Here is an 18,118-nt window from a genome sequence, read left to right on the forward strand (position 1 = left end):
CACTGGCCACGACGGGAACTCCGAAAATAAGTATCTTAATTTCTGAGTCATGTATACTTTGAAAGTGTTGATAATTCCCAGTTTCGCTCTTTCTCTCTCTTTTTTGGTTTAGTGCTGAAGATGTGGCATATAGCATATAGAAGTTCCCAGGGTGGGGGTCGAATCAGAGCTACAGCTGCCAGCCTACACCAGAGTAACGCCAGATCTGAGCTGTGTCTTCGACCTATACCACAGCTTGAGGCAACGCTGGATCCCCAACTCAGTGAGTGGGGCCAGAGATCAAAGCTACATCCTCATGGATACCAGCTGGATTTGTTTCCATTGAGCTAAAATGGGAAGTCCTCCCAGTTTTTCTCTTAATGTCTTTTGATAAAAAATTTAGGGGAAATGGGTGGTGGTAGGAGTAGGTAATTAAGACTGTATATACATATCTACACTTGCAGATTTAATGCTCAATGTTTCATGTTTTGGAAACAAAGTTCTCTCTCTGATATACATATGGCTATGACAAGTGACAAATCTGTACTGCCAGCAGAGTGAGGCAGGTGTGCTGGAGAAGGTAAATGAGCTGGTGAGCAAGCTGATGATGGCATGGGAGGTATGGAAGTGGTGTTCATTCCCATCTGGGTATTCAGAGTGGTTAAAGGAAGACTTTTCGTCACAAGATTACGGTAGTTAAACATTCATACACTGTTTAAAAGACACATGCACACAGAAAGAGTCTAGAAGAAAAATATATTTAGGTGTTAACAATGAGTGCCTCTGAGAGTTTGGGATGGAAATGCTGTAAAATTTGGTTGTGATGATTGTTGTACACCTATAAATGTAGGGAAATTCATTAATTAAAAAAAAACAAAAAAACAAAACAATGAGTGCCTTTAGGTGTGTGAGATATTTTAATATTTTATATTTTTTCCCCCTTAATTTTGCCTTTTTTTTTTTTTTTTTTTTTTGCATTTTAGGGCTGTACCCCTGGCATATGGAAATTCCCAGAATAGGGGTTGAATGGCAGCTATAGCTGCCGCCACAGCAATGCTGGATCCTTAAGCCACTGAGCCAGGGCAGGGATTGAACCCAAGTCCTCATGGATACTAGTCGGGTTCGTTACCTCTGAGCTACGACGGGAACTCCCTTTATTTTGCCTGTCTTTGTTTTCTGAATTTTCTGTGATGAATATGTCACTTTTGTAATAAAAACTTTTTTTTAGTTGAAAGATACACAAAAATTGTTCAGGTCAAATTTTAGGTAAAAAGCAAGCTGATGGAAAAATAAGCAAGAGAATTTCTTAAATTAGAAGATAAGAAGCAAAATTAGCAAACAAAACTGAAACGGCAGGTCCATGTTCAATTTAATGTGAAAACAGACACATTTTAAAATATAATGTGTTTTATCAGTACCTGATCTGGTGTCACTTTTCCAATCCTATAATCAGGACAGTACAAGGAATTAGCCAAGGCATTTCGGTAAGCTGCAGCATGCAAATTTTCAAGGACCTCTGTAAAGTAAGTAAAGAAGCAGTTAAGGAAATGTGATTTAAATAAAGACAATAAAATGTTTAGAGCCTAGAGAGCAACTAGACTATACAACTTTGGTCATCTTACAGCATTCAAGTATTCAGAGGACTTGAAATTTAGTATCATTTAACCTCTAGCAACTTTTAAAATTCTGCCAGTTGAATGTGCTGAGAAAAATAAGAGATTCTAGGATAGCAGCTTCTAAATGTCAGAAGCCACTGAAACACATCTCTAACTTCAGTCTACCTGGTGTCACCTGGAAAGTAGACAATGACCTGGATTTCAGATGCAGAAACTCAATCTAGTTAGTTCTGCCAGCACCTTGCCCTGTGACCTTAAGTCATCTAATCTGAATTTCACTTACTTCCAAGGTTCCCTCTCTAGGTAATGAGGGAGTTGTCAGGATGAGAGGAATAGGAAAGTATCAGTTTGAGGTCATATTATTAGCTTACAGGGGTCAAATGCCACTGCCAAACGGCACTCCTCATTGGTACCCTGGCACTGTCCCTACTTTCCGGGTTCAGTGCCTCTGCCTGAGCTATGTGTCTTTTATTTATCATTTGGGCAGTCCCTCTATGCCAGGTACTGTGTCAGGTGCAGGAAATACAGCTGAGTAAGACACAGTGCCTGCCCTCAAAGTGTTGAGGGGAAAAGCTATAACATAAAGTATTATGGATGTGAAGTTAGCAGTATATCAAAAATGCAGCGAGGGCACGAGGGACGGGTGGTGGGAATCTGAAAGGAGTAACAGAAGTAAAATATGGGATGAGTCTGCCAGAATGAGTAGGTGTTTCCCAGGTGAATGATCTGGGAACAGCATTTCAGGCAAAGGAAACAGAAAACAGTTTGATGCAAAGGGGAATGGCAGCTGGGAAGGGAAGAGGGTAGAGCGAGAAACAAGGGAGGGTGGCAGGGGCCAGATCACTAGCATTAACGAAGATGCTCATTTAAATGGTTGGGACTTTACCTCATTGATAATAAGACACCTTTACAGGATTTTCATGTCGGAAGGATCACTGTAGGAGTTCCTGTTGTGGCACAGCAGAAACGAATCTGACTAGGAACCATGAGGTTGTGGGTTCGATCCCTGGCCTCCCTCAGTGGGTTGAGGATCTGGCGTTGCCATGACCTGTGGTGTAGGCTCGGATCCCTCCTTGCTGTAGCTGTGGTGTAGGCTGGCAGCTGTGGCTCCAATTGGACCCATAGCCTAGGAACCTCCATATGCCATGGGTGTGCCCTAAAAAAACAACAACAACAAAAAAAATCACTGTAATAGTGATAGGTAACAGCAATGGACTGAAGAGGTATGCCTGGAGGCAGACACTGGCCAGGAGACGACAGTAACTAACTGTTCAGGCAGAAAGGATGAGGGCTGGGGCCTCAGCGCTATCAATGGGGAAGAAAGCTACTCTGAACACAGAAGTCTTTTTTTTTTTTTTTTTTTGCTTGTTTGTTTGTAGGGCCACACTTGTGGCATATGGAGGTTCCCAGGCAAGGGGTCTAAATGGAGCTGCAGCCGCTGGCCTACACCACAGCCACAGCAACACCAGATCCGAGCCACATCTGCAACCTACACCACAGCTCATGGCAATGCCGGATCCTTAACCCACTGAGCGAGGCCAGGGATCGAACCCACAACCTCATGGATGCTAGTCTAGTTCGTTAACCGATAAGCCACAACAGGAACTCCTCAAGCCATCTTTTCCACAACTTTAACATTCTATCTAATTCTTTGGTAGAGGTCTGGAGTAACAAATATCGTTCTCCTATGTGACACAGTATCACTATGAAATATCATTAGCTAACAGAAAGCAAGCACTTACTGTTTTTCAAATACCTGACAGGAGACCCATTCTTTCATTTATTTATTTATTTTTCTCCTTTTTGGGAGATCCACCCTTGACAGGCCTGCATCTGAGTGAAGTCCATCCCACCCTGAGCCCCTGCAGCTGATCACCTGCATTTATCTCAGTGGTCTATCTGCACACTTTTGCTCCTACCAGAAGATGTATGACTTCTGAGAGTCAAGAGTGCTTTTTAATAGATTTGTTTTGTCAGATGTACTTGTCAAGATCATTTAACTAAATATTATATAAACACAAATATGAATACAAAAAAGTTCTTACTTTTAAAAACTTAGTTGGTTGGAAAGACCCAATAAAAGTGAGTTGGCTAAACAGTAATAGCAATACATAACAATAAACAATAAAAGCAGCAGCAACTATAAACTGCTGCCGGATTTGGTCTAAGCAAAACAACCATTAAAAAAATACCAAGTAGGGAGTTCCCGCTGTGGCACAGCAGGTTAATGATCAGGCTTGTCTCTGTGGAGGTGCTGATTTGATCCCTGGGCCAGCATGGTGGGTTAAGGATCTGGCGTTGGATCTGGTTCGGGTTCAATTCCTGGCCTGGGAACTTCCATACAAAAAAGGTGCAGCTGAAAAAGAAAAGAAAAAAGGAAAACAACCACAAAAACACCAGGTTGGGGGAATGACACACAGGAAAAAGGCCCAGGATTCTACAATCAATTTACATACCATTAAAGGTGAAAAATAGTCAACAACACAAATGTTTAGAAACAAACAACAGTATGTTTTAAAAGTGGGCAAATTTTTGGAAAGCACATTTTCAAACCCAAGGAGAAAAAAATTTCAACTGCAGTTTTATTCCTCTACAAATTGATCTTTTTAAAAAATGCAGTTATCTTAGAAACGACGGAACATAATTTGAAAAGTGCACTTACGAGCCTGTGGATTCTGAAAAGCCACAGCTTTATCAATCCTTAGCTGAGACTGCAGGGCAGCTACCTCCCAGCGACGAAATTCTGGTGCTGCGGTGACATTGAGCAGGAACTCCATCAGGATCTCACTACAGAAGGCACAAAGATAAGAGTTACCGTCAAAAAATTTAAAACCAGCATCCACTCCTCAGAACTGCTATGCTCTCGATATTCCACTTCAGGCACCTTGTGAATAATAATACAAAACCAACACAGGAGGCCACGATGCCCCATTAAAAAAAGACTAGAATTGAGCAGCTCGGTATTTCTTTAAAAAAACAAAAAACAAAAAAAACCCTACAAGTACTTACATATCATCTCGCAGACATTCCACTGTGTAAGCCATGCTTTCCCTTGTGGAAGTCACACTAAGTCAAAAATAAATCACAGTGAATTATAGATCAATATTAGCTTTCCCTTATAGCTTTGTTAAATCAACCAACTCTTTTGGAAAAAAATTACTGTGAGGTAGAAACAAGTATAAATAATAGTATAACAAAAGTATATACACTCAACTAAAATTGTAAAATATTTTTTAAAATCTTCAAAAAGGAAATGGCAGATATTTCAACTTTTAAAAGGAAGGAAATCTTGACAAGTTACACATAGATAAACCTTGAGACCTTTTTGCTAAACGAAATAAAGGAGTCATGAAAGGACAACAAATACTGTATGATTCCACTGATAGGAGGTGCCTAGAGCAGTCAAAATCACAGACACGGAACACAGAGTGGTGGCTGCCCGGGGCTGGGGGAAAGGGAGAATGGGGGAGTCAGTGCTACAGTTTCAGCTGGGGAAGATGAAAACATTCTGGAGGGAGTTCCTGTCCTAGTGCAAATCCGACTAGTATCTGAGGATGTAGCTTTGATCCCTGGCCTTGCTCAGTGGGTCAGCGATCCGGCATTGCTGTGAGCTGTGGTGTATGCTGCAGATGCAGCTCGGATTTCCCCCTTGTGGCTGTGGTGTAGGCCCGCAGCTGGAGCTGTGATTTGACCCCTAGCCTGGGAACCTCCCTCTGCCATTGGTGCGGCCCTAAAAGGCAAAAAACAAAAACAACACATTCTGGAGATGGTGCTTAATGCCACTTATCGCCATAGGACTATACACCTGAAGGTGGGAAATGACAACACTGGATCCTTACTTTACTTAGAGAACTCTAGCGTGGTACATTTTTTTTTTTATATTTTAAAAATTGTGTAGTAGAGAATGGTTGATTTACGATGTTCTGTCAATTTCTGCTGTACAGCACAGTGGCCCAGTCATACATATAAGGGGGAGCCGGAGGGAGTGAGATGGATTGGGAGTTTGGGGTTAGTGGATGCAGAGTGGTAAATTTAATGTTATGTGTATTTTACCACAACTTAAAAAAAAAAACTTTAAAGTTGAAGATCTCTTTGCACCCTTCCCAGGCTAACTCCCTCACTTCCTCCCACACTAGAGACAAGTATAATCATAAGCACGACATGTTATTATTTTGTTAAAAACCTTATACCTTTAAAAACTGTGAAGCTGTAGTTCCCGTCGTGGCGCAGTGGTTAACGAATCCGACTAGGAACCATGAGGTTGCGGGTTCGGTCCCTGCCCTTGCTTAGTGGGTTAACGATCCGGCGTTGCCGTGAGCTGTGGTGTAGGTTGCAGACGCGGCTCGGATCCCGCGTTGCTGTGGCTCTGGCGTAGGCCGGTGGCTACAGCTCCGATTCAACCCCTAGCCTGGGAACCTCCATATGCCGCAGGAGCGGCCCAAGAAATAGCAAAAAGGCAAAAAAATAAATAAATAAATAAAAACTGTGAAGCTTATTTTCCCACAAAACATTTTGTTTTGAAGTCTGCTATGTGGATACAGATCGAGTTCTTCCTTAACTGCTGTGTAGCAGGCCCAGCATGTTACTGTATCATATTCTTTCTCTCTCTCTAAAGACAGGCATTTAAATTGCTTCCAGTCTCGATAACGATAAAGAATTCCTTTGTGCATATGGATGAAAAATTGTTAGCTTGTAAAATATGCTCATTTTCAGTATGAACAGATATTACCTGGTTCTTTTCTAAGTAGCTGTATTAATTTATACTTCCACCAGAAGCATAAAATGCTTGTCATCGCTGTTGATTACAAGTAAAGATCCTTGCTTCTGGCTTCCTCTTCTGGGAACAGCCTCTCCCTATCCATTTTCTCTTTGGTTGTTTTTTCCTCATTTGTAGTTCATTTTTGCAAATAATTCTCTCCAGGTTACATATGTTGCAAATATCTACTCCCAGATAATGTAATTTTTACTTTAAGGCCTAAGGATATTTTACATTTTTTGCAGTCAAATTTATCAGTGTTCTCCTTCTTGTGCCTTAAGAAATTGTTAACCACCCCGGTAATAGAAAAGTTCCTTTACAACTGACTACCCTCTGGTGTTTTCACTATTTCTGATTAGTCATCGTAACAAACCTTAATTTACCACCAACTGCTTCGATTCCACGGGTTATCTTGAAAGATGAAGCTCCTTTTGTAGTCTTGGAAAAGAAAGAACAATTTTTTTTAGTATTTTTTTAATGCTATGCTTGCCAAACATCACTCTACATCAAAATCTAGTGTTTGTCATTAAATTCAAAAAGAACATTACCTAAATAGGGAATCCTTTCTAGTTTAAGAATAATGAAACAAAGTTCCCCAAAAAGCACAAGTACAGATTTTTATATAAAGTATAGTTAGGTTAAAATTCCATTATCAAATACAAGCTTACTGGATTCATCATTCTATTCTGCAGGAGATCTGCATATGGGAAAGAATAATTTTCTTTCAATTTCTGGCATTTAATAATTCCTTTAAAAATTGATTTCTATTTCCTAGCACTAATATTCAGATGGACACTAATTTAATGCTTCTCTGTGGTAAAAAGTATCCTGTGGTTTTTTGGGACCTGTACTGAGTTGAATAATGTCCCTCCAAAACTCATGTTCATCCAGGACCTGCAAATGTGACCTGTTTTGGAAATAGTCTTTGCAGATGCAAATACTTGAAACAAGGTCATGGACCCTAAATCTAATATGACTGAAAAACTTAAATAAGAAGGATATTTGGACACAGAAGCCATGTGATAAGAGCAGAGATTGGAATGACGCAGGTGCAAGTGAAGGAATGCCAAGGATTGCTGGCAATCACCAGAAGCTAGAAAGAGACAAGGCAAGACTCTTTTTAGAGCTTTTAGAGGGAGCAGAGCTCTACTGACACCCTGCCTGACTCCCAGCGTCCAGACTGTGAGAAGATGAATTCCTGTTGTCTAAGCCACACTGTTTGCAGTAATTCGCTATGGCAGCTCTGGGAAACTAACATAGGGATGTTGCTTTGTTGTTCTTTTCTGTAGAACTAAGATACCACAGATTACTTTCTTTTTTGGGGCAGCACTCGAAGCATGCAGAAGTTCCCGGACCAGGGATCAAACCTGCCCCATAGCAGTGACCCTTAACCTGCTGAGCCACCAGGGAACTCTGTAGATTTCTAAACACACTGCAGTAGTAAAGATGCTTACCAAACTGGATGCAAGACGAAGCAGATGAGAGGTTCCTAAATTGTTGGAGTCCTCATATCTACTGCCTGCTTTAATGAACAAACCAATTCTTGATGCAGGAGCATAGTTTTCGAGAGATGCGATCACCAAACCATTTGGTAATCTGGTAAACTGTATTTAAAGATAAAGTAGGGATGTGATTAATGTCTTTATATTACCAAGGACAGTAAGGCACAGGTGGGCCAGTGAGCAACTCAGTGGGACTAACCTCAAGGTCCTGAGGCTGTAGAGGCACTCCTGCAGGGGCAGCGCTGGCCAAAGCTTTGGGGGCAACTTTGAGAGAATAAAATCTCTAAACACAAAAAAAGACAGGTTACCACATTTCTCAAAAGAACAGTGCATTGAATCAGAGTGGGCCCAAGCAACAGAGGGTATTCAATGGTAAAAGAACTCCACGAGGGGACTTAGCCGATTAACTTGTTATGGATTGACTCATCCACCAGTTTCCCCATGCCATTCTAAAATATTTCTTTGTGATTTGTGGAAGCTGAAGGAATACTGAGTTCTCCATGTTTACTTCTTACTATGTAAAGAATCATTACTATTTTTTTGGTCTTTTTTTAGGGCTGCACCCACGGCATATGGAGGTTCCCAGGCTAGGGGTCGAATTGGAGCTACAGCTGCCAGCCTACACCACAGCCACATCCTGAACCCACTGATCAAGATTGGGGATTGAACCTGGGTTCTCAAGGATCATAGTCAGATTCGTTTCTGCTGTGCCATGACGGGAACTCCTGTTTTTGTTTTTGTTTTTTAAAAAAACCTTTTAACTATCTTATTAAGGCTTCAAGTGGTTCTTTCTAGCTCTAATACTTTGGAATTTTTTGGAAAAGTGTGGAATAGCACATTCATACCCTTTTAGACAGATTTTACCATGACTGCTTCTCTTATCTGCCCAAAGAGTTTCATCTTTTCGGCCTATTTTCCAATACGATTTCATTCCTTAATCATTTTAGGTAACCTTTAAAAAGGATAAAGTCTATAAAAGAAATTTTGTCTAAGCCCCCAATTTTTCCCATAGAATCTTCACTCTCTTCTGCGTTACACTAATACTATACAACCAAGGGTTTTATCTTCTTTGACTAATATACCATGAGATGAACAATAGCTTCATCCATAGCAGATTCTCAATATACTATATGTACCCACTACAGTGGTATGTATAGTATTAAGGGTAAAAGGGTCCTCTTATATGTCAGATAATGGATCCAAAATGCTGAACTGCAATCAGGTTTTTTTGGCAAATGATACAAAATGCCACATTTTGATGATGTGGAAGGGTCATAAGGTGACTACTAGAGATGCTGAGAGTTAATCCTCAGTACTCCCAGGATCAAACAAACATGCTACTAGATTTTTCTAAGGACCGCCCCCCCCTCAGAGGCTGCAATGCCCCTCGGTGTTGTCCAGGGGGTGGAGGCTGTTGGTTGTGCATTCAGCATCAGTGCTGTACTAAGCTGGTTCCTAGTTTCATATAGTTAACCCTCCTAGTGATTTTACTGTTTTATTTTTAAAAAATTTTTTAATTTTAATTTTTTTTTTCTTTGCTTTTTTAGGGCTGCACTTGTGGCATATCATATGGAGGTTCCCAGGCTAGGGAATCGGAGCTATAGCTGCTGGCTTACGCTACAGCCACAGCAAGCTCAGTTCTGAGCTGTGTCTACTACCTACACCACAGCTCACGGCAACGCCAGATCCTTAAGCCACTGAGCGAGGCCAGGGATTGAACCTGTGTCCTCATGGATTCTAGACAGATTCGTTTCCACTGAGCCACAATGGGAACTCTGAGTATTTTCTTCCTACTGGAAGGTGGAGATGGATGGAATGGAGGAGGAGCTTCGGAGATCTTTGCCCAGTCTAACTGGGTTTTCCTCTAATCACTGGTTTGTCTAGGGGTGCTAGGAAGGGTAAGACAATTGTAGACTAAATTACGGCTATTTGTACAATTCATAGTTTATCTACTTAAACATTAAGTGCAGAGAAACTCCATTCCCTGGTCTTTTGCACCTCCTTCTATCAGGTTCCTAGGTTACCTTGCAAACCCAGGTAATTTTGGCATTTGGGACTGGACAATTCTTTGCCGTGGATTGCTTTAGGCACTGTAGGATGTTCAGCTGCAGAACTCCCCCACAGGTTGTTACAACCAAAAATGTCTCTAGATATTGCCAACTGTCTCCTAGGAACAAAGGTGGCTTTGCTGAGATTTTTTTAATCTGAGAACAAGACCCCCCCCCCCCATAACTACCGTTCCACACATATAACACTGACACTTAGAGGAGATTTCCCCAGACGACAGCTATGCTTCACTCCGGCTTGGCTTGAATGAGCTTAAGCTCTTGAGGGCAGGCCAAGAACCCCTCCTGGATAAACTCTTACAAGAGATCAAGAAAAGCAGGAGACCACAGTAACAACTTCCAGGCACTGCGAAAAACGCTACAAAGACATTAGCTCATTTCTTCCTTAGGATCATACTCATAAGCCCATTGGAAAAGCTGATGCTCCGTGATACGCCAAGAAGCATACGCCGAGGCTGACAGGGTAGGGACGGGGGGCCGAGGCTGACAGGTAGGTCTACGCCGGCCTCCTGCGTCCGAGGTCTGGCGGTCGCCTTCTCCAGCAAAGTGCACTAATGACCTTCAAAGGTCTCCCACGCCCAGTCGCTACACCTCGGCTCTCAAGCCCTCTCCCTCTCTTTCGGTTTTCCGGCATTGGGTCTCCGGTACTCAGACCACGAGCTGTCCTTCGGACGCCCGACCCACCCAGCCTGCAGACCACTTGGCCGGCAGGGTTCAGCTGAAGGGCAGAACAGAGCCCAAGGCACCGGGACCCCAAACCAGGCACCTCCTGTCCGTATGACCTTGCTAACAAACTGCTCTCCCAACCCTGCCCTAAGCCCGCCGACTGTGCTCACCGAGAAGGATCCGGCTCTGGTTATAAGCTTCATGGCTTAAGATTGCTCGGACCCGCGGTCACAACCGCCTTACAGGAGAGTAAGATGGTGGCGGAGGGCGAGAATGGCCCAGCTCTCCCCGCGACACTCTTTCCCACGCCTACTGAGGGGCCTCTCTACACGACCCGCCTGCGCTCTACTGCTCCCCGGAGGAGGTTGGACCAGTCCAATTCCTCCAAGACGCAGGCTAGGGAGAAACATAATTTCGTAAGGAAATATTCAGAAGGCAATTTAAATGACCACTTTTAGGTTTCTCTTCCTGGCGCGGATATCCACTCTGTAGTCCTTTTCTACGTCTAGGATAGCCCATCCAGCACCCCCGCCACTTTGGATTCTCCCGATCTGGACTGTCCAATGAAAGAGCCCCTGCCCGGGGCTTTTCCCCCCCGCGGCGACTGAGTTCCAGGACTTCCCACTGCCTGGTGGCGGGTGGCCTTGGGAGGGGGTCTCCGTGGCTGCCCTGCAGCAAAGGCTTGGACGTAGAAACCTGGTGTGATCGCCTCTCGCTTGAAGTCCTCGCTAGATCATTAGCTCCATGAGAGCAGAGGCCTTACTCAGAGAATTCGCTGTTCTTACTTCCAGATCAGGTCCGGGGAGATTGAAATTTAGGAAATCCTCACAACTAAGGTCTCTACTCTCATGGAATTTATATTCTAGACTGGGATTACGTAGAAAATAAAAACTGAGCTATAGTTTTATCTTAGATTAAAATTTTTGAATAGTAGTGGTGCGCTCGCGCGAGAGACTGGAACTGAAGGTTGCTTATTGGGAGTCGTGTGACTGGGGGGAAGCGAATTCAGTGCTTTCTTCAACGAGTAGTAACTTAGCCGTTGCCTGTGCCAGACACTATTCTAAAAAATAAGGCATGATCCCTGCCCTTCAGGGACTTAACAGTCTGGTACCCTGCCACTTTGCGTGGTTGGGAAACCAACATCAATATCATTTAGGAGTTTGTTTGAAATGCAGAATCTAGGTTCCATATAGAATCAAAATCTGCACCTTTACAAGATCCCAAGTTGATTCATATGCGCATTAAAATTTCATAAGGGCTGGTACTGTAGATGTTACAAAGCATACACAAACTTAGGTCTTCTTTGGCTTGTGGGTGAATTGCTCCGCACTTATCTAACAGGAGATACCAGGCGACTTCTAATACCCGGTGGTGAAAATGTGATACACTTACACAGTGATGCATGTGATGATTTTAAGTTGGTACATAAATGAACATTGTTCTATTTTAATAGTTGTATATTTATTTTGAATATTATGGCAAGTAGTGCTGGTAATGAGTTTCTTCTTTTATGACATCAGTGAGTCTTAGAAACAATGCTAAATGTAAAAGCATTAAGTAACTATATTCAGTGTGATGCCTATTTTCTAGAGTTCACAAACAACAAAAACTAACCAGTACAGTAGGTGAACATGTAAATGAAATAAGACTAGAAAAAGGAAAAAAGTCTTAATGATTAGTTGAAAAATAACTGGGTAACAAAACACGAACTGTTTGTTCTGAAAATGCTGAAAACTAAAACAATTTAAAAAAAAAACATAGGAGTTCCCGTTGTGGTGCAGTGGTTAACGAATCTGACTAGGAACCATGACGTTGTGGGTTCGATCCCTGCCCTTGCTCAGTGGGTTAACGATCCGGCGTTGCCGGGAGCTGTGGTGTAGGTTGCAGATGCGGCTCGGATCCCGAGTTGCTGTGGCTCTGGCGTAGGCCGGTGGCTACAGCTCCGACTCGACCTCTAGCCTGAGAACCTCCATATGCCGCGGGAGAGGCCCAAGAAATAGCAAAAAGACAAAAAAAAAAAAAAAAAAATCACAGACGACCTAAATTAATAGAGACATATCATGTACAAGGATTAGAAGACTCAACATAGTAAATACGTCAGTTATCCCCAATTTGATACACAGATTTGATGCAAACTAATCAAACCTGAACTCTAAAAGTAATATGAAAAAAGTTTTAAAAAGAATTACAGTAATATATAAAGATGTAATCTGTTCCATCAAAAACATAAGATAGAGATACAGAGAGCTGTACGAGTGGAGCTTTTGTATGCTATGGAAATTATGCTGGTTTCAAAACAGGTTATTATAATGTTAGTATGTTATATGTAATCCCTTTTGTAACAAGAAAATACTTACAGAAAAAATGCAAAAAGAAATGAGAAGAAAATCAAAACATGTCAACATAAAAGAAAAAAATCAACTAAACTCAAAGGAAGATAGTAATAGATGACCTGAGGGACCAAAAATGTGTAAGACATACAGAAAAATAAAAAATTCCAAAAGTAAGTTATTCCCATCACTAATTATTTTAAAAGTAACTGGATTAAAATTCTCAATCAAAGTTCCCATTGTGGCTCAGTGGATTAAGAATCTGACTAATACCCATGATGATGTGGGTTCAATCCTTGGCCTCGCTCAATGGGTCAAGGATCCCACATTGCTGTGAGCTGTGTTGTAGGTCGCAGACCCAGCTCGGATCTGGCATTGCTGTGGCTGTGGCATAGGCTAGCAGCTACAACTCCGATTCGACCCCTAGCCTGGGAACATCCATATGCCACAAGTGTGGGCCTAAAATAAATAAATAAATAAAATTATCAATCCAAAGGTTGGCAGAATGGGTTGAAAACTGTGATGGAACTATATACTGTCTATGAGGAACTCATTTTAGATCTCAAGAAACACATAGGTTGAAAGTGATATTCAATCTTGAAAAAGATATTCAACACAAGAAGTAACCAAAAGAGATGTGGGATGACTATAATAATATGAAACAAAATAGATTTTAAGTCAAACACTGCTGCAAGAATCAAAGAAGGATAGCATATATTGATAAAAGGTCAATTCACCAAGAAGATGTAACAGTTATAAACATACATCAGAGCTCCAATACATAAAAACCAAAGATTGATGGACTTGGAGAAATACACCTATAACTAAAAGGAGATTGAATCAGTAATAAAAATCTCCTGATAAAGAAGAGGCCTGGATCTGCTGGCTTCACTGGTGAATTCTACCAAATATTTAATGAATATCCAGCTTTCTTAAACTTTACAAAAAAAAATTTAATATCTCTTTTTTGGGGGTCTTTTCTAGGGCCGTGCCCGCAGCATATGGAGGTTCCCAGGCTAGGAGTCCAATGGGAGCTGTAGCCACTGTCCCACACCACAGCCACAGCAGTGCCAGATTTGAGCTGCATCTTCGACCTACACCACAGCTCACAGCTTAACCCACTGAGTGAGGCCAGATATTGAACCTGCAACCTCATGGTTCCTAGTCGGATTCGTTTACACTATGCCACAATGGGAACTCCAAAATTTGAATTTCTAATCCATTCTTTTTGTTTGGTTTTTCAGGTTTTTTTTTTTTTTTTTTTTTTAATTATCATTGTTTTGTTTTGTTTTGGCTGTGCCCACAGCATGTGGAAGTTCCCAGGCCAGGGACAGAACCTGTGCTACAGCAGTAACCCAAGCATTAGCAGTGTTTGTTTTGTTTTTATAAGCCTCAGCAGTATCTGGCATAGAGTATGTGCTCAATATTTCTTTTTTTCTTTTTTTTTGGCCTTTTTAGGGCTGCACCCACGGCGTATGGATGTTCCCAGGCTAGGGGTCCACTCGGAGCTGTAGCCCCCGGCCTACACCACAGCCACAGCACCACCAGATCCTTAACCCACTGAGCAAGGCCAGCAAACCTGCAACCTCATGGTTCCTCGTGGGATTGGTTTCCGCTGCGCCATGACGGGAACTCCTCAATATTTTTTGAGAGAATAAGTGAATGAATCTCTCCTGACACACACTCTTATATTATTTTTCTGCAACTTTGGTATCTTTTGTATCTAGTGCGCTTTTTCTAAGATGTAGGCAGTAGCCTCTCACCCCCTAGGCAGGAAGGATCTCTTTTTTTTTTATTTTCTTATTTCTAACATCAAGCACAATTGCTGAAGAGAAAGCACACTCAATAAAATCTTGATAGGTTGATTAGGATAAAGATTTTCATATACCTACTATTTAACTTGGCACTGAGGAGGCAATGGGGAGAGGGTAGAACTTTTTATAGATATAATGACCATTGCATGCTGGATTTCCCAGGATAGCCCTCATCTGCAGTTCTTGCCCTAACACTTAACCATGTCAGTTTGAGTGACATTAAGAGGCCTAATAACAGATTCTTGGCCAAGAACAAGGTGTTAGACACAAGCTAGTTTAGACAAATGTTGACAAAATCTTTCCAAATTCCCTTCCTCAACTTCCTCAATTCTGTTAATGGTTCCCCAACTTCATATTCATGTGGCTTTTTTTTTTTTTTTTTGCTTTTTAGGGCCACACCCACAGCCCTAGGGGTCACATTGAAGCTATGGTCACTGGCCTATGCCAGAGCCACAGCAACGCAGGATCCGAATCCTGTCTGTGATCTACACCACAGCTCACGGCAATGCCGGATCCTTAGCCCACTGAGAGAGGCCAGGGATGGAAACCACATGCTCGTGGAGGCTAGTCAGGTTCATTAACCGCTGAGCCACAATGGGAACTCCTAATACGGTCTTTAAAAATTTTTCCTAGGGAGTTCCCGTTGTGGCTCAGTGGGTTAAGAACCTGACTAGCCTCCATGAGGATACAGGTTCGATCCCTAGCCTTGTTCAGTGGGTTAAGGATCCGGTTTTGCCACAAAGCTGTGCCGTAGGTCACAGATGCAGCTTGGGTCCAGCATTGCTGTGGCTGTGATGTAGGCCGGCAGCTGCAGCTCCGATTGGAACCCTGGCCAGAGAACTCCCATATATTGCGTGTGTGGACCTGGAAAAAAAAAAATGTTTCTTATGTTACTTTTGTCATTACTGCTACTTCACCTTAATACATGCTAATAATATCCTGAAAAAATTATGCCTACAATTATGGCACCAGTTACATAATAGGCTACGCCAGATATATTCTTCCAAAATATATTTTATTCTTGCCAGTTTCATATTTTTTCCCTGGGAAAATTTTTCAAATACGTGGGGATATTTTGATACCGCAGCACCATTTTGTACATTTCTCTTAAGGGCTTTCTTTTTTTTTTTCTTTTTAGTGCCACACCTGCAGCATATGGAAGTTCCCATGATAGGGCTTGAATGAGAGCTACAGCTGCTGGCCTACCCCACAGCTCACAGAAACACCAGATCCTTGACCTACTGAGCGAGGCTAGGGATCAACCCCACGTCCTCATGGATACTAGTTGGGTTTATTTACGTTTCCGTTGTGCCGCAACAGGAAACTCGTTTTTGTTTTTTTTTCCCCTCTGTCTCTCTCTCTCTCTCTTTTTTTTTTTGAGTGAAAGGCTTAATTTTAAACTGCAGACTGTGTAAAATCCTATTCTTTCATTACCCTTCTTGGCTCTTCGACCAGGCATGTTTTACTCCCTCCACACTTTTTAATGTTCTACTGCTGACTACAAAAACAAACGACAAAACCTCAGCAAGCTTCTACCCTGACAAAGGAGTTAATCTCCATTTAAGTGTTGGGATAACAGTAATCTGACTGAGTTATGAATGGCCTAACCCCTTCCAAATTTGTGTTTCCCAAAAAAGAGATGCTTGCAATCTAAATGAATATCTAGCAAAGTAAAAACACCCCTCCAAAAAGAAAAACAAAATTACAAAAAGCCCTAAGAAACTAACCAAAAGCTTGGTTCTTCAACTTTGGTCCTATATCCTTGAGATCTCAGTTACTTTGACGTAAATCCCTGATTTTGGCTGTGCATAAGAATCACCTGTCTGATTAACATTCAAATTCTGGGCTCCCACTGCAGATCTCATGAAAGAGAAGCTCTTGGGGTGGGATTTAGATGTATTTAAAGATAACTCTCCAGGCAAGCTTGACTACTTAAGGTCCTGAAGATGTCATTCATCCTGAAGATGATGTAGCTTTTCTTTTTCTTTTTACAGCCACATCTACAGCATATGGAAGTTCCCCAGCTAGGGGTAGAATGGGAACTGCAACTGGCAGCCTCGGCCACGGCCACGCTGGACCAGAGCCACATCTGCAACCTATACCTCAGCTTGTGGCAAAGAAGGATCCTTAACCCCCTGAGTGAGGCCAAGGGTTGAATCTGTATCCTCACGAACACTATGTTGGGTTCTTAACCTGCTGAGCATACATCTGAAGATGTAGTTTAAATGGAGTTCCTTAACAGGTTTGTCCACTTGAAAATAGCATTCCCCCATTCTGAAAATATCTGTTAAATGTTTACAGCATGCCAGGCAAAATGCTAGGTCCTAGAGGAGCAAAGACAGTAAGGGCTCTCCAACCGATGTTTTATTCTCTTTGCAACGTTTATGGAGATGATGAATTCAGAAACTATTAAAAATATATGCCCTTGAAGTTCCATGGCCCTAGCTGTTAAGGATTCGGCAGTTGTCACTTTTGCGGCTCAGGTTCAATCCCTGGCCTGGGGAAGTTCTGCATGTCCCGCAAAAGTGTGTTCTTTAATATTGCTTTTCAAAAAGTGTCTAACAAATTGGAAAAAACTTAAAGGGTGACAGATTCCTTTAAGTGTTAAAAGCATTTTAAAATTCCACTTTAAACAAGTTGTTTAAAATAAAACGACAGATTTTGTAGTTACTGCATGCACAAACTGTATTTTAACACTGAGACAACACACACGATAATTTTACGTAGAAAGCAAACTATATGGGTTAAGACCCTCCATTGGTCCCACAGCCACGACCACTTAGTAACTGAGCGCTGCACTCCCTGCCCACAGCGCCTTAGCCCACCAGAGACACCTGCCCAAGGATTCCAGGCGCAGGTGTCCCTCATAATCCACCCCGCCCCACCCCGCCCCACCCCGCCCCACCCCGCCCCGCCCCGCCCCACCCCGCCCCGCCCCACCCCGCCCCACCCTGCCCCACCCTGCCCCACCCTGCCCCAAGCCGCTGGCGCCTAAGCTCCGCCTCCTCGGGCCTCGGGGCGCGTGCGCCCTCGCGTTTCCGCCCTTGGCGCGTGCGCCCTCTCCACCGCCCCCGCCTCATATTGCGGTGCAAATGCTCTACATCTTCAGCAGCGTAGCAGACCTACCCCTGCGCCTCTCCTGTTGCACTCCGGACTTCTCTGCTGTTATTCCTGTAACTACCACCTCTTGCTTCCCCACCTCTGGCCACATCCCCACAGGTGTGCCCACACCCCCCCAGTCTCCCACCGTTTGTCCACCTCCTCTGCTCCATGTCCTTACACAGGTTACTCCCGCGCCAGCTGCAGTGCCCACTTCATCCCTCTACACCGGTTGACACTACTCACCCCTCTTTGATTACTAGATGCTCTTAGTTTTTGTTTTTTATATC

At 42.7% G+C, this 18,118-nt stretch overlaps 1 protein-coding gene and 2 long non-coding RNA genes across 21 annotated transcripts in view; 2 read left to right on the forward strand and 1 right to left on the reverse strand.

Moving 5' to 3' along the window:
• The window catches only part of UQCRC2 (ubiquinol-cytochrome c reductase core protein 2), a 31,262-nt gene extending 20,408 nt beyond the window's left edge, over positions 1 to 10,854 (reverse strand). Inside the window, exons 1-7 of one of the 2 annotated variants that reach the window (XM_003124555.6) lie at positions 10,756 to 10,854; positions 8,053 to 8,136; positions 7,806 to 7,955; positions 6,725 to 6,789; positions 4,605 to 4,661; positions 4,258 to 4,382; positions 1,398 to 1,495 (exon numbers count right to left, since the gene is read on the reverse strand). In XM_003124555.6, coding sequence (XP_003124603.3) covers positions 1,398 to 1,495; positions 4,258 to 4,382; positions 4,605 to 4,661; positions 6,725 to 6,789; positions 7,806 to 7,955; positions 8,053 to 8,136; positions 10,756 to 10,788 — 612 coding nt within the window. In that variant the 5' untranslated portion in view covers positions 10,789 to 10,854. Of the gene's footprint in view, positions 1 to 1,397; positions 1,496 to 4,257; positions 4,383 to 4,604; positions 5,795 to 6,079; positions 6,790 to 7,805; positions 7,956 to 8,052; positions 8,137 to 10,755 lie in introns of both variants that reach the window. The other variant, XM_085017358.1, reaches the window with a different exon arrangement.
• LOC146404505 (uncharacterized) lies at positions 925 to 6,010 on the forward strand. Its single transcript, XR_014840606.1, has 2 exons — positions 925 to 2,592; positions 3,173 to 6,010. It is a non-coding gene; the product is annotated as an uncharacterized LOC146404505 (long non-coding RNA).
• Positions 10,855 to 17,793: 6,939 nt separating the features above from the next.
• LOC102163149 (uncharacterized) overlaps positions 17,794 to 18,118 on the forward strand; it is a 127,443-nt gene continuing 127,118 nt past the window's right edge. For 15 of the 18 annotated variants that reach the window (XR_014840621.1, XR_014840611.1, XR_014840622.1 and 12 more), the window contains exon 1: positions 17,794 to 17,902. This is a non-coding gene — a long non-coding RNA (uncharacterized LOC102163149). Of the gene's footprint in view, positions 17,949 to 18,118 lie in introns of all 18 variants that reach the window. The other 3 variants (XR_002342382.2, XR_014840609.1, XR_014840618.1) reach the window with 1 other exon arrangement.

This window comes from Sus scrofa, chromosome 3 (assembly GCF_054392235.1).
Source record: "Sus scrofa isolate SSC_HxYL_T2T_F1_AM1 chromosome 3, Sscrofa_HxYL_maternal_Yorkshire_Landrace_v2.0, whole genome shotgun sequence".
NCBI lineage: Eukaryota > Metazoa > Chordata > Mammalia > Artiodactyla > Suidae > Sus > Sus scrofa.